This window comes from Equus caballus, chromosome 20 (assembly GCF_041296265.1).
Source record: "Equus caballus isolate H_3958 breed thoroughbred chromosome 20, TB-T2T, whole genome shotgun sequence".
NCBI lineage: Eukaryota > Metazoa > Chordata > Mammalia > Perissodactyla > Equidae > Equus > Equus caballus.
The window spans coordinates 41,721,861-41,741,496 of NC_091703.1; the positions used below are offsets into that span (position 1 = coordinate 41,721,861).

General features: G+C 38.1%; 1 protein-coding gene across 1 annotated transcript in view; it reads left to right on the forward strand.

Annotated features, from left to right (window-relative positions):
- The window catches only part of DNAH8 (dynein axonemal heavy chain 8), a 283,834-nt gene that overhangs the window by 8,716 nt on the left and 255,482 nt on the right, over window positions 1–19,636 (forward strand). The window contains exons 2-9 of the mRNA XM_070245526.1: window positions 818–1,287; window positions 1,396–1,530; window positions 5,737–5,821; window positions 8,735–8,886; window positions 9,622–9,811; window positions 10,729–10,892; window positions 16,655–16,831; window positions 19,058–19,171. Of these exons, the coding sequence (XP_070101627.1) occupies window positions 862–1,287; window positions 1,396–1,530; window positions 5,737–5,821; window positions 8,735–8,886; window positions 9,622–9,811; window positions 10,729–10,892; window positions 16,655–16,831; window positions 19,058–19,171 (1,443 nt within the window). The 5' untranslated portion in view covers window positions 818–861. The remainder of the gene's footprint in view (window positions 1–817; window positions 1,288–1,395; window positions 1,531–5,736; window positions 5,822–8,734; window positions 8,887–9,621; window positions 9,812–10,728; window positions 10,893–16,654; window positions 16,832–19,057; window positions 19,172–19,636) is intronic.

Genomic DNA, 19,636 nt, shown 5'->3' on the forward strand with positions numbered 1-19,636 from the left:
CTGAAAACTTCTTTTTTAATGGAGGCTTGGTTATTACCCTATAATATGGTTTTTTCCATAACTGACATTTTCTCCCATTCCACTGGTGTCCCCTAATTTTCCTGGTTATGTACTCACGATAACTCCCACACTCCCTTATAATTAGAGCTTCTCTGATTGGGTAGGTCAGACTTATACTTTCTATGATACCATTGCTTCAATAAATAGTCATAATCACATTTTAGCATGAATTTTGTTTGGAGTTGGGATATTCATTATGGCTACTAAGAGGACATTTTCTGCTTTTGCAGAGTTCTCGGTTATGCTCATATAGATGAGGTAGATGGATGGGCAGTTGAGTATCTGGTTGGAGAATTGTATTATATCACAGAGTTCCTCCAAGCAAGGAACATTTCGGTTCATGTAGCTCTTTGCTTGGTCTCTTGGACAAGTCAGCATCTCCGCGGTGATCACCAATGGGTCTTCTACTACAGTGGCTGTCAATCATTTTTCAGCCCTTGTATACGGAAGACAGGTGCCCTCCCACCAGTTGCAGTGGTTCCTATGACAGGGATGGGATGTGTGTGGAGCCGCAGCCCTCTGGGGGCATATCGTAATCAGGAGGAGCGCTTATAGTTTGCAAAAGCCCCTAGGGTTGTGTGTGCGTGCTATCCCCCTTAAAAAAAATAATCTCTCTAGCCCTGTAAACTTAGCTTCTTTAGACAATAAAGAAGAAAAAAATGATTTTGCTACCTGTCTGGCTTCAAGGGGAGGATTAAGTTAATGCATAACACTCAACTTACGGTGCAATTTTAAAGAAAACATTTTATAATCCTAGGTTTTGAAGTTTAAAGTGTTCTGCAGAAGGAAAGAGGGAACAACATGAGCGCTGAACAAGTTGGCCCAAGGGCTCCAGAAGAGGCAGCTCCTCCTTCTTCGGAAGAGACAGCCCCTCCTTCAGAAGATATTGCCCCTCCGGATCTGCAAGATGAGGCTCCACCTCCTTTGAAAGAAAAATCCCCGCCCCCTCCAGGAGAGGCAGCCTTTGCGGAAGATGCTGCCCATCCTTTCCAAGAAGGTCCTTCGCCTTCTGCAAGCGATTATCTGAATCTCATTCCTTCTGAGGAAAAGATAATTCTTCCAGACGATGACGAGCCGGATCCACATAGAGTTCGACCTAGGCCTGCACCCCGATTGGTCCAATCAGTGCTTTCTGAAATGCTCTCTCAGTCTTCTCGTAGGTCATCCAAATTTCGCCGCAGCATGAGTGGCATTCCAAATCTACAGGAAACATTGAAGGAGAAACAGGTTTTGCTTATAATAAGGTTTTTTATATGTGTCTCTTTAATGCAAATGAAATATATTGGTGGTTTTTCTTCATAATTACAGTTTTTACACGTAGTTTTCTTTCTTCAGGCAAGATTTAGAGATGCAAGGGAAAGCCGAAGACTGAAAATTGACCCTTTATACAAATATATATTTGAAATTCTATCGGAAAATCTTGGCCTGGACTTAGTAACGGTTGAAGAATTAATTTTGGATTCTCTGTCTGTGAGTTTGTCTTATCATTATTTGTTTATTCATTTTTTAAAGATTGGCACCTGAGCTAACATCTGCTGCCAATCTTCTTCTTTTTATTTTTTTTTCTTGTCTTCTCCCCAAAGCCCCCCAGTTTATAGTTGTATGTTCCAGTTGTAGGTCCTTCTGGCTCTGCTATGTGGGACGCCACCTCAGCGTGGCTTGATGAGCGGTGCCATGTCGGTGCCCAGCATCCAAACCGGTGAAACCCTGGGCCGCTGAAGTAGAGCTCGAGAACTTAAGCACTTGGCCATGGGGCCGGCCCCCATTACTTTTTAAATTGCTCTTTGAAAAGTGATTGATTTAAGAAACTGGCATCATTGTCATGAACAACAAAACATTCAGAAAGAGAAGGTTGGAATTTTACTGAGTAGAGAAGCTTTATTTTATGTAGTTATAGCCAGTTGATTGATATTTCTAGTAAGGTCTATTATTGAGGAGGAAGGAAAGAGAAGAGTTAGCAGCTAGAATTTGGCTAAGATTCTGACTCGAAATGGCTTCTTCAGACGTTAGAGAGATGGTCAAGCACAGGTAGAGTAATATTTTAAAAGTACAGGTTATATGAATTACATATGCAGATTATTTAGATAGAAAAGTAAACTACATAAATATGAGCTAGGGAACAGTGACTATTGCATGAGTTTAGTAGAAAACTGGGCAATTACCATATGTCTCACTGTGCCAGCCCTGGATTATGCCTACTTTCCTGGCATCCTAAAAGTGTCACTCCTAAAAAGGTCCCAGTTTTGGAGGATGAATTTATATGGTCACTCTAATTATATATGATAAGCTGTGGCTTTCATAGTAGCTCTCAGAAGCAGTGTCACAGCTTCCTTCCCCATATCTCTGATGCTAAATTAATTTTCAATAAGATTACTACTAGCTACTTGAGCTTTTCATCACCTCTAGGAGTGGACTGGACTGGAGTCTCAGCAAGACCAGTGAGCAGGTACATGCTGGTGGTGAGCCGATTGGCTCACTGAAGACATTGGTGAGAGAGTTGGGGTGGGGGCAGTGTTTGGTGAGGTTGTCATCGTTGGGGTCCATACATCCAACTTTTACAGGGACCAGTGAACTTGTGCAAAATTCTTTAGCTTGCTTTAGGAGCTAAGATTCTGTGGAATGGTTCCTAAAAGAGCCTCTCTCTCTTGCTTGATGCAATGTGTTGCCAAATTCTGGAAAGTTGTCTGCCCTTCATTTCTTCCAGGACCCTTATAAAACTTTAGAACTGGCAGTCCCCTGACTGTGTGAATGGGATTGCTGGTTTTTATGCTCTGTTAGCGTGTTACATTGAGGTGGGAATGTGATTGATGCAGAGAGGTCAATAACTCTGAGTGATTTTAATGGCAAAGGATAGAAAAATGCATGGAGATGTTACATAAAACAAGAGGTGCCGCAGCAAGCACCTGGAAGTAGGGTGTGGTTTCCCAAGTCCCCAGTGTTCCCTGCAGGAATGTAGGGGTGCAGTCAAGGATAGCTTCATGGGCATGTGGGCTGTGCAGTCGAACAGGCCCCTGTGCTGAAGGGCCCTGCACTTGGTTTAATGATCTCCTGTTGCCATCTTGATATTCTTAATAATTTTTTAACAAGTGGTCCTGCATTTTCGTTTTGCACTGGGCCCCACAAATTCTGTAGCCTGCCTTGGCTGTGGATGATACCACCCATATAGTAAGAGGATTCTCTTTGCCATTCTTGGGTTGGTTTTGTTTGTTTGTATTGTTTTTTTAATTTGTTTTAATACTCTCCTGGCCTCCCTTCCATACTGACTATTTTGGCTCCTCTGGAGACTCTGGCTATGTGTCTATCTATTCTCCAAGTAGAAGAAAGTGGTACAAAACAACCCTATACACGTGCCTGAGTAGATGACTATGAGATGAAGGAAAGGCCAGTTTCTAAGAGAGTGTTTCTAAGTAGGCCCAGGCTTCAGGCCTGTCCCGAGGACCATTCCTTCCCTTGGTTAGAGAGGAAATCAGTTGGTGATCAACTTTGTTTCACCTGAAATTTGCTACATCAAAAATTTGGCTAACCCTGCTATTGGAATCCCAGCAACTCTACAAAGGTTAGGCATAGACTTTGAGTCTGGCCAGTGCCTTCAGTGGCAGACAGCACCTAGGACTAAGTCAGGGAGATGCGTGCCACAGAGCTAGTAATCTCACCCTTAAATATTTGCCAGCTGGCTTTCTGGGCTAAGCTTCTCTGCTTAGAGGGAGTCTTTCTCACTGACTAGCTTGTTGGCCAAGAATTGGGAGGGCCATATGCCTCCAAACCCTTCCACTTGTCATTCCTGGGCTATGTCTTGGAATTTGGGTCTAAGTGGTTAGATTCTTCCTTTTAGCCTGTCACAGACCAGGCCAGACGCTGGTTAGGCTACAAGAAAGGAAATCTAGGTCTTAAGGGAAGAATCAAGCCAGGAAAGGTGTTTCCTTAAGAGTTGTTTGTAAATTGCAAAGCCACAGAGGAGGGAAGATAGCACAACCAGGAGGGAAACCAATGTCAAGATCTGGGAGAGATGAGAGTGCTTATATGGTTGAAAGGATAAGGCAAGGACATATAGTAAACTGGCATCAAGATTGGTGGACAAGTGAGTAAAAAGATGGAACAAGGAGCAATGGGTGGCATGGTTTGGTGTGGTGGTTTAGGAAACTGGGTACATGGAAAAGTTTTCCTTTTATGTGAAGCCTGGTGTACAATTCAGAGCACAAGCACTCGTTAAAGGCACCACAACACTGAGGACAACAGAAGGTGTGATGGTTACCTTGTTTGCCTTCAGATCCATTCTCTATTCTTCTCCACCCTGCTCTGTGGCCTGGAAGGCTGAACTCTCTTGAAACTGTCATCTGGGCTCCCTTGTTCTCTGGCTGCCACATAGCTCAGGCAGTGGGAGGCCCCAGCAGAAGATTAGAGGGTGGAAGGGGAGAGAAGTCTGGTTTCTTCCCAGTTGGCCTTGTTTCTGGTCAGTGTCATGTCCTCCCGTAACTACAGCTCCTCCTGAGCATGCCCTCTCCCACAGCTCCAGTTCTCAACTTGCACCCAGCTATAGCACTGTCTCCCACCCCCACCCTTCCAGGCCTTGGGGTGGTACTGGCTCTCCTTCATTGCTAGTCCTGTTGTTGCAAGGAGTGCCACTGCTTCCCTTAATCCTGTTCTGGCCTCCAGAAGTAGCTTCTTTATTGTATTCTTGTATTGTATTCTTTCTTCAAAAACCCCTTTGATGGGACTCCTTTTCTTGCCAGGACCCTGACCAATGCAGAGGTTTCCACCACATTGGCATTCATGCTTCTGCTGCTTCCAGTTTTGCTTCTCCCTTCGTTTAGCACTGATCAAGATAGTCGCAGATGTTGCTTTCCCGGCTTACACGACTGTTTCCTAAAGTTAAGGCAGCAGCAGTATGGTTCTGTGGAAAGAGCACAGATCTGGAGGCCCAGGGCTGGCGTCCAGTTGCAAGCTCCATCCTTGTGGTTGTGTGCCTTTGGGTCCTTCACTCAAATTCTCTTTAGCTTTAGTTTTCTCTTCTGCAAGAGGGCCATTAATAATGCCACCTTAGCTAATGCCAGATTGTGGTGAAGCTCAGATGAACTCTTTGTAAAATGCTACGTATTATAAGTAAATTTTTAATCCACGGTCATGATTTTGGCCCATGATAATATTCACTCTGCTGGTCTCAGGAGTACACTGTGTCTAAAAAACAAGAATTCATTGCATTTGATATTTTTCTTTTTCTTTTCTTTTTTTTGGTGAGGAAGATTGGTGCCGAGCTAACATCTGTTGCCAATCTTCCTCTTTTTGCTTGAGGAAGACTGTCCCTGAGCTAACATCTGTGCCAGTCTTCCTCTATTTTGTATGTGGGATGCCACCACAGCAAGGCTTGATGAGTGGTATGTAGGTCCATACGTGGTATTTGAACCTGCGAACCCTGGGCCACTGAAGTGGAGTGCGCAAACTCAACCACTGCACTGCCAGGCTGGTCCCAATATTGTAATTTTTAGAATAGATTCTGATCCTGCCTCTGCTATACCTGTCACTGTGTATCTTAAATAAACTCCTTGAGGCTCATTTTTTTTTTTAATTTAAAAAATGATGAAGGTTATGGTATGTAAAATGTCTAGCATAGAGCTTGGTTCATTTGATTGTACTTCCCTAGTCATTTTATTGATCATCATTTTCTCTTTTATTTAACAGCTGGATGCATTTACACATTTTTTTATGAAAGATGGTTGTAAGACATTGAAATTTTTGTACCAGGAAGGAGATGTTCCTGGTGTGGGTAAGGATGTTTTACAAGGGTAATGTGCTATTAGTTCATGAATGTTAAAGTACAACATATCTTTTCTTTTATCCATATCCCATATTCATAAAAAGACATTACTAGAAGCTTACATGTGGAAAAGATAGTGTCCTAAAAACAATACATTTTCAGCTCAAATATCTATTTCAGGCATTACCAAAAGGATTTAAGGAGAAAATGTGTTACAGAAAATATTGTCCTTTCTTGAGGAATGCACATTTTCACTAGAATTTAATGGCGTTTTCCCTGAAATAGGTGGATGTTTTCAGATGACTAGAAATTATCATGAAACCCCTGAGAGCTCAGCAGCCGCTCCCTGTGGTCCTGGGTCAGCATCTCGTATCTGCTGCAGATGTCAGCTGCAATATCTGGCTTCCCCTACTGTTCACATTATCCTAAAATGATGAACATTTTATCAGGTTGCTAAACTTTTGTCTTCATACGTAGGAGTGTGCACCATCCTTTGGTCTCAGACTACTTATCTTTTAAGTCCTGTGGTTTTTACCTTTAGTGTTCTTCCTGTTGGTTCTTCCTCACTTTCCTCCTCTGCGGCCTTAGGCTAGGCTCCTACCTCATGCCTGCCCTAGGATTCCAGATTGAAAACCAGTATCTGTTCCCAGATTTCCTCTCTGAAGTTCACACTACTTATTCCTGCCAAGTAAATCTTTTATCCTGCTGCTAGTTATTGGATTGAGTCCAAACCCCTCATTTATCCTCCAAGGCCTGTAGTAACCTGGATACACAGTACTTGGTTAATCTCATCTATTCTTTCAGACGTGAATTTGCTCTTTTTAAGCTGATCTCTTCATGTTTTCTGTACGTACCAAGTCATTTCTGTACCCTTTTCTCTGCCCTCCCGACTCTCGCAGAATGTCTTTCTTCTCTCCACTCAGCTAAACCCTACCGCTCCTCCAGATCACGTCATGCATTCTCTCTTCTACAGAGCCTTCCCAGAGTGTTCCAAACCACATCCCTCACTCTCCTACCCACTCCTGTCTCATTTAGAGTTTGCACTGTAAAATACAGCATTTGATTGTGTTCTTCTATTTTCATCTCATTGTTCAATACATATGTCTTTCTTCCCCAACAAAACATGTGTACTCATAATTAATGACCAGGTCTACTCTGTGGATGTTCTGTCTCTCACAGTTCTTATCCTGTGACATTATTGTATGGTCTGTATTTTCATAACTCATTAAAAATTAAAACAATAGCTGAAAATTATAGAAATATAAGGAAATATCTATAATTAGAACTAAAAACCACCCACACTCCCACTCACTTGGAATAAGCACTGTTAACTCCTTGATGAATATTCCTCTGTAACTTCTTTGGTGTATATATAGATAGAGAGAGAGAGAGACAGAGACAGAGAGAGAGTTAAAGTTAGATATGTATATGTAGAGTGTGTGTGTATATATATAATTAGGTATATATCTATATATCTAGTATGTCTATATATTACAAGAATAGGATCCAACTCTACTCTCATTCTATGATAGCTTTTAAATTTGATGATATTCTCTTCTCCATGTCCTAGATACATTTGTACAATTAAATTTTAAAGAGTGGCATTGTATTTCATTGGACTAATGTAACTATTACTTTCAAAACTTACCTCCTATTGCTAGAATTTAGACTGTTTACAACTTTTTGCTCCTTTGAACAATGCCTCAACTCTATGTGTATTAGGAAGACTTTTTAGGAAGAATTCCCAGGAGTGGAATTTACAGAGAAAGGATAGACATATTTTTAATCATTATTTTTGCTACTTACAAAAGTAATGCATTTATCAACTTGGTTAATATTCCTCTACATGTCTTTCTTATATGCATGTGCTAACATATAAATGCTTATTATCATTTTTAAAATGTGATCATATAATACGTTTTATTCTTGACTTGCTTTTTGCACTTGACAGTATAGCCTAGACATAGTCTATGTCATTACATATAGATTTACCTCATTTAAAAAATGCTGTACAGTATCCCTTAGTACAACTGCATTGTGATTTTTAGAAACCATTCTCCAATTGATGGATCTGTCAGCCAGGAATATGTTCAGCTGTAAATAATGGAAATCCTAAGAGTGTCTTTAAACAAATAGGGGGTCTATTTTTCTCTCGTACCAATATAGTTATATTCTATACAATCTAATTAGTCTAGTTTTCACATGCCCACCCTTGCAGCCCTCTGAGACTGGTTTCCTCCAGAATCACTGCACAGGAGGAATCCCCAAACCCAAAGGAAGGAATGCTTGAGACAGAGCATTTTTTGTGATTTTTGGATGGGGATTTAAATATTCTTTTATCATATTTTAAGTTGGTTATTGTTGTAAATAGGAAGACTGTTGATTTTTGCATATTAATATTGCAACCAACCATTAAACAGAATTCTCATTTTTAATAGTTTTTTAAAATTAAAGAAAAATTTATAATTAGATGATTGATTCTGATAGAAATTAGTTCAAAGAAGGATTTAATATAAGTTGGGTGTTATGAGTGTATTTATTCAATAGTGGACTGGATCTTCTCGAGGGAGTCAGTGAAGGCTTCCAGGAGATGTGGTGTTTCAGTTGAGATCTAGCAGATAAGCAGGAATTAGGAAGAAAAAGGATTGGAGATGGGACAGGAGAACAGTTGTGTGAAGGCCCTGCCGGAGGCCGGGCCAGAGGAGCAAAGGTGCAGAAGTAGGGAAAGGCGCCAGAGGAGGCGGCAATTTAAGATCGGCAATTCTTGACATCTTTCTGTAGACAAAAAAATTTATTCTGCAATCATATTGAAAACTTCTTAGAATAAAGTAAAGAAAAAACCAATAGTGTAAGATCTACCGTAGTTTATAACATTTGGTCACTTATGTGATCATATGCTGAATTCTTCACTTGTGTTTTCAGAATGTGGTCGAACTTTTGCTGGAGTAGCCAAAGGGGCAAAAATGATGAGGTTGTATATAGACAGCGCAGCCCCAGAGAAACTAAAAGGCATTTGTATATTTTTTGTTCGCTGTCGCAATGATGTTGCTATAAATAATAAAAATATTTATGAGGTATGTTTACATTTTTTTCAAATATGTACTTGACTTTTTTTTTCTGGTTTTACTGAGATATAATTAACAATAAAGGTGTACAATAAGTTGATTTAATACTCTTAGATATTGCAAAATGATTCCCACCGTAGCATTAACTCTAATACCTCCATCACCTCACATGATTACCATTTCTTTTTTTGGTGATGACATTTCAGATCTACTCTCTTAGCAACTTTCAAGTATATAATACTGTATTGTGAACTGTGATCACCACGTTGTACATCAGATCCCCAAACTTAGTCATCTTATAACTGAAAGTTTGTATCCTTTTACCAACATGTTTTCCATTCAAAATTCTGGGCAGAGGCTAATTTGGTTGCTCTCTCCCTGGACTGACAGAGTTTTTCTGGACCCTTTTTCATGGACAGGACAACTTTGAACTGAGAACTTTCTTTAGGCGGGAGACTCAGTTTCCTTTCCCTGACGTTGTGTAGGCTCCAGGCCATCTCTCCTTCCCTAAGCAGAAATTAGAGCACCGGGGAAGTGTCTGCTTGCTGAGCAAGCATGTGAATGGTTAAAATGGGGGCACAATAAGCGTTGGTGGATTTTAGAACTTTAATATCCACAACACTTGTTTCCCTAACAGTTTATAAAATATATTGTCTGTGCTTATTGCAATGGAAAACAGGTTATGATCCACACTTCTTTAATGGGATTGGCATGTAAAATAACATTTGAACACCACCCTTTCAGGATGTACTATTTACTGTTCTGGATGCATCAAAAGGACTCCTAATTGGGATTAGGAAAATGCTGGCAAATATATTTCTACCAGCTATTCTTGCAACAAATAATTGGGGTGCTTTAAACCAGTCCAAGCAAGGAGAATCTGAAAAACACCTTTTCACTGAAACCATCAATAGATACCTTTCATTTTTAGATGGTAAGTATAAAATTTAATGTTTAATAAATTACTAAAGATGAGCAAATTAACTATAAGATAGGTTATTAAAAATAAGCATTAGAGGAGCCTGCCTGGTAGCATAGTGGTTAAGTTTGCGCTCTCTGCTTTGGTGGCCTGGGGTTCTCGAGTTCGGATCCCAGGTGCAACATGTCAAGCCATGCTATGGAGGCGTCCCACATAAAGCAGAGGAAGATTAGCAACAGGTGTTAGCTCGGGGCCAATCTTCCTCACCAAAAACAAAACAAAACAAAAAAAATTAGTGAAAAAAAATTCCATCTTGTAAGAAGATGTTAATCAAAATAATTAGGAGACCCAGAGGAAAGACGGCAAGTCATTAGAACCTCTCTTTCCAGGGATCTTTGCAGGAATAAGATTTTTTATTTTTTCTTTTTCTCCCAAAGCCCCCCGGTACACGGTTGTGTATTTTCAGTTGTGGATCCTTCTAGTTGTGGAATGTGGGACACCGTCTCAGCATGACTTGATGAGCGGTGCCATGTCCACACCCGGGATCCCAACCAGTGAAACCCTGGGCCACCAAAGCAGAGCACGGAAACTTAACCTCTTGGCCATGGGGCCAGCCCCAGATATGTTTTCTTTTTTATTTTCTATTGTAGCAAGAGGATTCTCTTTCTATATTATTTGTGAAAAATTTCACCATATTAAAAAATATATACTTTATTGTGAACTTTAAAAAATATGTAATTATATTATTTCATATTGTTAAAATATACAATTTTATTAGCAAATCATGGTCACAATCTAACACTCAATTGGCATTATATTTCTATAAAGTATTAGAACTTTAACATTTTCATAATTACAACTTGAAACCACACATTGACATTTAACCCTTTGACATTAAACACCTCTTCTCAATACTAATTTATCCCTTTTAGGTGCTATAATAAGTATTGAGGGAACAGTTAAGTTAAAGACGATAGACAATGTTGATTTTTCCAAATTGCATACCTTTGAAGAAGTGACGGTCGCAGCTAATAATTCAGAAACTGTTCGTCAGCTAGAGGATGTGCTGATGATATGGTACAAACAGATCGAACAGGTGAGCTGCCTCGGGTAATTTCATCAGATATGAGCTGCGGTTCTCATCTGTGTCCTAGTCATTGCGTTTTGTCCCTGAGAGTAAAGGGAAGAGGAGTTTTCCAGATTCTTTTATGAAACTCAGCCTTTTCTTGGTTCTCATGCAACATCATTGTTCTCTACGGACCACTTAAAATCAATTTTGAGATATTTCTCAGTTCAGGGAGGAAACTGTACCAATATGGGTTTAGAAGGAAATAATGAAGAACCAGGAATAGCCAGCATTTATCTGTAATACTTTGTTTATAGTGTATGCTCTTCATAAGAGAGAAAGAGGACACAATAGAGAGACTATAGCCACAGTGCTAGACGCTAAATAAGGAGCTCTTGGTTGGTCAACAGAATTGTCTGTGTTGGCAAAGAAGTTCAAAATAGGCTCATTCGTATCAGTACCATAGTGGCAAGTCTGCAACTCTCTGGCCAAATAAATGTTCTCTAGTGGTAAGAAAAGCAGTGATAAGAACGAGATATACATCAACATTCTGAGAGGTGCCAATTTAGACTATAAACACTGCCAAAAGTCAGATGCTATCTAATTTCCTTAAACTGAAAGGGGACCTTAGGAGCCAACTCACTGATCTCTAGTGCGTACACACAGGACACTGGAACTAGAGAAGAAAATCTTCAGTTAAGTGAGGACTAGGGGAGAAAAATCTTGACCAAGCAAGAGTTAGAGGGAAGCGTTTCTGATCTTGCCTCTCTTAGAACTATGCTGGAAGGAGGGAGGTGCAGTTGGAGGGGAAAATTGGAGGACTTTGGAAATTCCACCAAGGCCTGGAGTGCTGGCCACAGAATTTGCTTCCCGGTGTCGCTAGGTAAATGAAGTGGGTAACTGCCCACGGGAGAACTCCTGCAGCCACCTACTATGCCACTGGAGGAAGGGGGAGTTGTAACCCAATGTGGAAATCAAGCTCTCTTCTACACCATGGCTGAGGAGATCCTCTCCAATTATTATGACCAAGTGATATAGATCTTCTTTCAAAAAATGAGCGAGCAAAAGAAAATGACTTGATATAAGGAGATTTAGCAACTTGAAATAAGGAAATCAAGTTGAGAAAATTCAGTAAATGGCCTACAATTAGGTAGAATCAGTGCAGGAAATGGGAGAAATCTTTAAAAAAAATTATATATACAACAAACCTTGACCTCTTGTCATACACAAAAATTAATTCAAAATGGATCATAGACATAAATATGAAAGCTCAAACTAGAAAAAGAGATACATGCAACAACATGATGAATCTCAAAAACAAGGTGAGTGAAAATAGCCAGTCTTAAAAAAGTAATGTTAAAACAAAAACTATAAATGTTCCAGAACATAATGTCAGACTATATTAATATCTTCTTAAGCAAGATACAAAACCCAGAAGCCATGAAAGAAAAAACCGACAGATTTGACTACTAAAAAAAAATATAGTAACTTCCATATGGCAAAAACCACCATAAACAAAGTTAAAAGATAAATGACCTTCTGGGAGAAAATATTATCAGCATCTATAACAGAGAGTTAGTATCCATAATATATGAAAAACTTAAATAAATCATTAAGAAATGGGTAATTTAGAGAAAAATGGGCCAAGGATATGAACGATGCTGTTCAAGGAAAGTACGTGGAGATGTTTGACCTGGAAAAAAAGAGGATTTAAGAGTGACGTTATGTCTTCAAATATTTGATGGGATTCCATATGAAATTAAACTTGCACTGTGTGGCCCTAGAAGGCAGAAGTAAGACTGGAAAGAGTGTGGTGGTTATAAGGAGAGAGATTTTATCTTGAAATCAGGATAGCTTTCTCACAGTATTCCCCCCTCCCCGAAAATGGAATGTGCTGCATCCCTGGAAGTATCTAATTTGAGGCTGGATTACCATCTATGAGTGATGGTGGAACAGGAATTAAACATCAAAAGTGATTTAAATCGTGTAGGCTTTCAGCCATTTAAGACAAGTTTAAATTGTGTCCAGTATCTCTGTTGAAGGACATGGAGAAGCTTGTAATGAGGTTAGGAAAGAGTTCCATAAACCATGGTTAAAATTAAAAGCATTTCATAGATTAAAGATAGAACCATCCTGGGTTTGAAAAATCAACTATGTATTTTATCTCATTTGTGTTCTTAAAAATTCTATCAATTTGGGGCCAGCTCTAGTGGCCTAGTGGTTAAGTTCGGCATTTTCCTCTTTGGCACCTGGTGCAGACCTACACTACTTGTCTGTGAGTGGCCATGCTGTGGCAGCAGCTCACATACAAAAAAAAGAGGAAGACTGGAGGCAGCTGTTAGCTTGGAGTGAATCTTCCTCAGCCAAAAAAAAAAAAAAAAAAAAAAACCCAGAAAAATTCTACCACAATTTAAGTTATGAAAAATTACAAACAAAAAAATACAGAAAATATAACAAACACCCCTGTAACTACCACTGAGGTTAAACAGATAGTACCTATTGCCATATTTGCTTCAGATCTCTTATTTTCGCTAAAGCTTCCAATGCTTTCCTCTCTTCCCTCTATATGAACACTATTCTGATGTTGTCTCCTCCCATTCCCTCAAGTTTTACATTTTTATTGTATTTGCATATTTATAAGATTTATATTATATAAAAATAAATTGTGTATATAAATTATATATTATAAAAATACAGAATATGTATTTGTGGTTAAAATCTTTACATAAATGGTATAATACCATGGAGCGTCCTTTTACAGCTTTTTTTTTTTTACATCCTTTTTCCCTCCTCATTTAACATTCTCTTTCACCCATGTTGATACAAGTAAATTTAATTTATTCACAACTCCTGTCTGGTGTTCCTCTATGAAGAAGTCAGTTTATTATGTATATTTTCAGACATTTAAGCTATGTCTAGTATCCTCTGTTTAAGGAGGTAGAGAAGTTTATTCATTCATTCCCTCAGAATAGGGGATGTAGAATGTTTCTGTTACTGGTGCCCTGGGTCCTTGTTGTCCCCCAGGATAGAAATCAAAAGAGACAATAAGCAGGAGTGAAGAGTTAGAAAGTTTATTAGCTTGTGCACCAGGGAGCCAGTCATGACAAAGGGAAGAAGGGAGAGAGAGAGAGGTGAGCGGCTCCTCCACTATTAGCCATACTGTGGGGTTTTTATCAGGTTGCAGCAGGGGATGTCTTCCGTCATGGCATGTAGAGGTGGCGTTGTGTTTGTGCCTGTGCTGTCTGGCAGCATGTTGCTACATGTATCGTTAGCATGCTAGCTCTCCACCCCTGGGTGTGATTTTTTTCTATGGTAGTGAGGCAAGAGGTCACTTTCAGCCAACTCCTGGGCGCTAGGTTGCATGTGTAAGCCTAAACCCGGGAAAGTCCCAAGGCTGCGGAATGTGGATTCTGGTGGTCTCTATCTGATTCTCCTAGCTTGCCAATTGGTTAGGGGCCTTATCTTGTTGGGCCAGGGGTCTTGTGGCTTCAGTGGTGGACAGCCCTATCTCGTTAGGCTGGTTCCTGTCTCATTTCTTTTTATTGCCGTTAGAAACAACAATAGTACACATTCAGTGAATATCTTTGTTCAGGTCTCCTTTGCACGTGTTCAAGAGTCTCCCATTTCTTCAAATCTTTCCTTACACTTGGGGTTGCCAGATTTAATCATTGCCAGTATGTTGGGTGTGCAGTGATGTCTTGATTTCTTTTGCATTACCCTGAATACTATTGAGGTTGAGTATATTTAGTGGCTATTTCGGTTTCCTCTTTGTTGTTCCTCTTTGCCTGTTCTTATCCTTCATCCAGTTTTCTTTCAGATTGCTCAATGATGTCCTGCTGAATTGGTAGAGTTTGAATAATATCTGGATGTTAATCCTTTGTCGGTCCCCATTGTGGCCTGCATTTTTATTTGATAATAGTGTCTTTAGTTGTGTGAAAGTTCTACATTTTAATGTAAACGTATTAGTTACAAATGGTAATCTAGCCTCCATTTAGCTACCTTCAGTCCCTAGGAAATTTGTGCTTTTCGTGTTTTATTTAGGAAACCCTTTCCTGCTCCAATGTTATGAAGATATTCTCCTAAATTGTTTATTTATTTTAAATAGTGAAATATATAAAAGTGAGTACAATAAAAGAAACAAATTATTGCAAAATGAACACCTGTGTAAGCTTTGCACAAGTTAGGAAATAGAACATTACCAGCACCTTACATCCCCTTGCATTCCTCTTCCCAATTTTAACTCCCATTTATTCCCCTCTAGTAGCAACCACTTTCTAGACAATTATGATCTTCAGCTCTGTGCCTTCCTTTATAGTTTTATCCCTGTGTCCTATGTTTTTCCTTAAGAGTTTTATCATTTTATTTTTAACATTTAGGTTTTTAATCCATCTGGAATTATTTTTGTGTATGTGTATAATATAAGGTAGAAATCTAATTTTGTCTTTTTTCTTATAGTTAACCAATTGCCCCAGAACTGTTTATTTAATAGTCCGTTCTTTCCTAACAAATTTGTAATATCACCTCTGTAATATATCAAGTTTACATGCCCCTTTGTCTATCCTACTGGTCTACTTACTTGTTTTTTGTACTCTGATCATGCTGCTTTATTTTCTGTAGCTTTTTACTAAATCAACATTTTGCATGGTGAGTCCCTTTCTGTATTTTTCTTCAAAATTGCATTGATTATTTCTGGTTAATTATTCTTCCAAATTAATTTTAAAACTAGTTTGTCAAATATCATGAAAAACCCTGTTGAGATTTTGATAGGAGTTTCATTGAATGTATACATTAATTTAAAGAAAATCTCCATCTTTATGTTGTTGAACTTTTCCATCCATGAACGTGGTATATCTTTCCATCTATGTAGGTCTTCTTTTGTGCACTGAAAGTAAGTTTTCTAATTTTCTCCAAAAAGATTTTGCACATCGTTTGTTAATTTCTAGATATCTTGTCATTGTTATTTTTAATTAGTTAATTTTTTTAAGATTGGCACCTGAGCTAACATCTGTTGTCAATCTTCTTTTTCTTTTCTTCTTCTCCCTAAGCTCCCCAGTACATAGTTGTATGTTCTGGTTGTTGGTCCTTCTGGCTCTGCTATGTGGGATGCTGCCTCAGCCTGGCTTGATGAGTGGTGCTAGGTCCACGCCCAGGATCCAAACTGGTGAAATCCTGGGCCGCCAAAGTGGAGCATGCAAACTTAACCATTTGACCATGGGGCTAGCCCCTATCCTTGTTATTATTTGTTATAGCAAATGCTGTCCTTTTAGAAGTTGCATTTTCAGATTGTTGGATGGCTTGTGAAGAAATGTTACTAGTACTTATGTATATATATAGCAACCTTACTGAATTGTTCACTTTTGTTGAATGTAAAAGTTTGTCTTCAGGTATTCTTGAATTTTTTAAATGTGGCAACTATATAATTTGTGATTTTGCCAATTTTATTTTTCATTTTCCATTCTTGTACCTTTTGTTTGCTTTATTTACCTTGTTCTGGGACCTCATTACTAGGTCAAATAGAAGTGGATAGTGATAGTGGCAAACTTGTCTTTGGTTTTAAAGGGTATTTTCTAAAATTTCGTCTTTAATTATGACATTTGCTGTAGATTTTTGGTAGATACTATTTATCACATTAAAGAAGTTCCTTTCTATTGCTAGTTTGCTAGGAGTTTTTAACATTGTTCAGTGTTGAATCTTATTTATACTTTTATCTTTCTTTGTAAAGATGCAAATTATGAGGTTTTAACAAAGAAGAAAGTAACGTTTCTACATCCTGTGGATTTTTTTGATTGCAGGTACTTATTGAGAGTGAACAGATGAGAAAAGAAGCTGATGATTCAGGTCCACTCACTGAATTGGAACACTGGAAACGCATGTCAGCCAAATTCAATTATATCATTGAACAGATTAAAGGGCCAAGTTGTAAGGCTGTCATAAACGTGCTTAATGTTGCACATTCCAAACTGTTAAAGGTAAAAGACCTTTTATTTGAAAGTTGAGTATACTTCAGAACAACCAACTGGAAAATTATCCTCCTTGAACTGCTTCTTTGCATCATATATCAGAATCATGTATTTAGAAGGGTTAAACTTTGAGTAAGGCTTTCTCATTTTCCGCAATTATTTCCAGAAGAGGAAAAGGCAGTATAGAAACAAAGATTTATTTCACACAGCAATTTTGACAGTACTACTATGAGATGATTGCTATTTATTTAAAAATTGTTTTGGAAATTGTAAATCAATACAGGCTCATTGAGGTAAAGAACTATATAGAAAGTCAAAAGCAAAAATGCCGTCTCATCACATGTCTCATTCCCACTATTCCACCTCTTTCCTGGAGGTCATCTTTACTAACAGCTTGGCTTGATTCTTTCCAGGTTCCTTTCTTTTTCTTTATTCTTCCTTTGAAAAAAAATATACGTAATACAAATAATGCATGAATACTGTTTTTTTTTCAATAAAAGATTTAGATAGTACAGATGAAACAGGTCTCTCTTAATTACACATCTTACCACCCTATAACTCCTGTTGCTGAATGATAAGCACATAGAGACAACCACTGTTTTCTATTTGACTGTATTTGTTTTTAATACACCTTGTGTGGCGTTTATATATGAGCATGCCAGGTACCTATGAAATTACATAGTTTTGTTTTGTGTTTCTAGTTTTTTTTATTACGTAAATAGTGTCATACTGTGTTATTCTTCAACTCCTTCTCCTCCCAGTAGCCTATCTTGCAGTTATACCTGTCAGATCGAGCTGTGTGGTTTTCCAAAATGCTAATGTACCAGGTTTTATCTAATTATTTTCTTGTTTTTAGACAGTCAAGTCATTTCCTTTTTTTATACAATCTTGAGATATAATTCACATACTATTCATTTCTCCCATTTAAAGTGTACAATTTAATGGTTTTTAGTATATTCACAGAGTTGTGCAACCATCACAATCAATTTTAGAACATTTTCATCACCTCAGAAAGAAAACCTTACCCTGTAGCTATCACCTCTCGTCTCCACCTGTTCCCCTCCCCCTCCCCCAGCCCTAAGTAACCACCAATGTATTTTTTATCTCTGTAGATTTGCCTATTTTGGACATTTCATATAAATGGAGTCATATAATATGAGATCTTTTGTTATTGGCTTCTTTCACTTAGTGTAGTGTTTTCAAAGTTTATCCTTGTTGTAGCATGCAACAGTACTTCATTCCTTTTCATGGCTGAATAATATTCAATTGTATTGATAATATCACGTTTGTTATCAGTTTATGGACATTCAGTGTTTCCACTTTTTGGCTGTTATGAATAATGCTGCTATGAACATTCTTGTACAAGTTTTTGTGTGAACGTATGTTGCCATTTTTCTTGAGTCTATACCTAGGAGTGGAATTTCTGGGTCAAACGGTAACTACTCTATGTTTAACTTTTTGAGGAAAATTGTTCCTTTCCTATATGTTCACAAACATTGCTGCAGTTAAAGCTTCTATATGCATACATGCAAGTATTTCCCTAGGGTGTATACTCTACAACTTTGTCAATACTCCTTATGAGTTAATTTTTTTTTTTTGCCAGTCTGACATGTGGAAAATGACTTATTGTATTTTGTCTTTTCCTTATTAATAGTGAATTTGTGCATCTTTTAAAGTTTATTGGCTATTTGCATTTCTTCTCCTGTGAATTGTCTGTTTATATCTTTCCCCCATTTAAAAAAATTCAGATATTGTTTGCTACCTATTCTAAGAGTTCTTTATTACTGTGACTATAAATCGGTTGTCATATGTTTTGGATGAGGCAATCTGCCATAGTCCCTGAGCATCTCCGCACATTCTTGCTGGATATGAAAGTTCCCTCTGCTGATAGGAATGTTTTCTTGGAATAATGATCTGTTTTAATAACTTGACCCATTCTTGAAGACCCAGAGTAATGTAATGTCACAAATAATTAACCTACAAAAGTCACTCCAGGTGGAAGCAGGTCTGGTTTAAGTCTGCAGACAGGATGCTAACTGCAAATGGGATGAGGCTTCATTCAAGTTGTTTATAATAACTTTGTCTGAAGATAAGAAAAAATATATCAACCACATTTAAATTTCTACTATTTTAGTATACTTGTGATTAGGAAAGATAGCTTGAATTTCTTGATTAAACTTTAGCACCCTGAGATATTTGGATGTTTCATAGAATTCTTATACATTTTTTTCTTAGAATTGGCGTGATTTAGATGCAAGAATCACTGATACAGCAAATGAATCAAAGGATAATGTCAGATATTTGTACACTCTAGAAAAAGTGTGTCAACCTCTCTATAATTATGACCTAGTAAGTATGTTTTTTAAAGCGTAGTTTAAAATATTAATGCATTTTAAAATAACTTTAATAGATGTGTATTGGGAAAATCTTATACTTCAGAATAGTTATTTATAAGATATATTTCCTATTATATATCTACAATGAATTATAAACTATATTTGTTATTTTAACCCACATTTAAATATGTAGCATTATTATAGGTATAATCTCATTTGTGAATTGAGAAAGACAAACATATTAGTTATCCATTGCTGCACAACAAATTACCCCAGAACTGAGTGGCTTAAAACAATAGGCATTTATTAGATCACACTTTCTGTAGGTTAGGTATCCAGACACAGCTTAGCTGAATGCTTCAAGGTCTCATGAGGCTGCAGATAAGCTGTTAGCTGGGAATGTGGTCTCATGTGAAGGGGAGGCTTACTGGTGGAAGGTTCACTTCTGAGCCCACTCACATGGTTTTTGGCAGGCCTC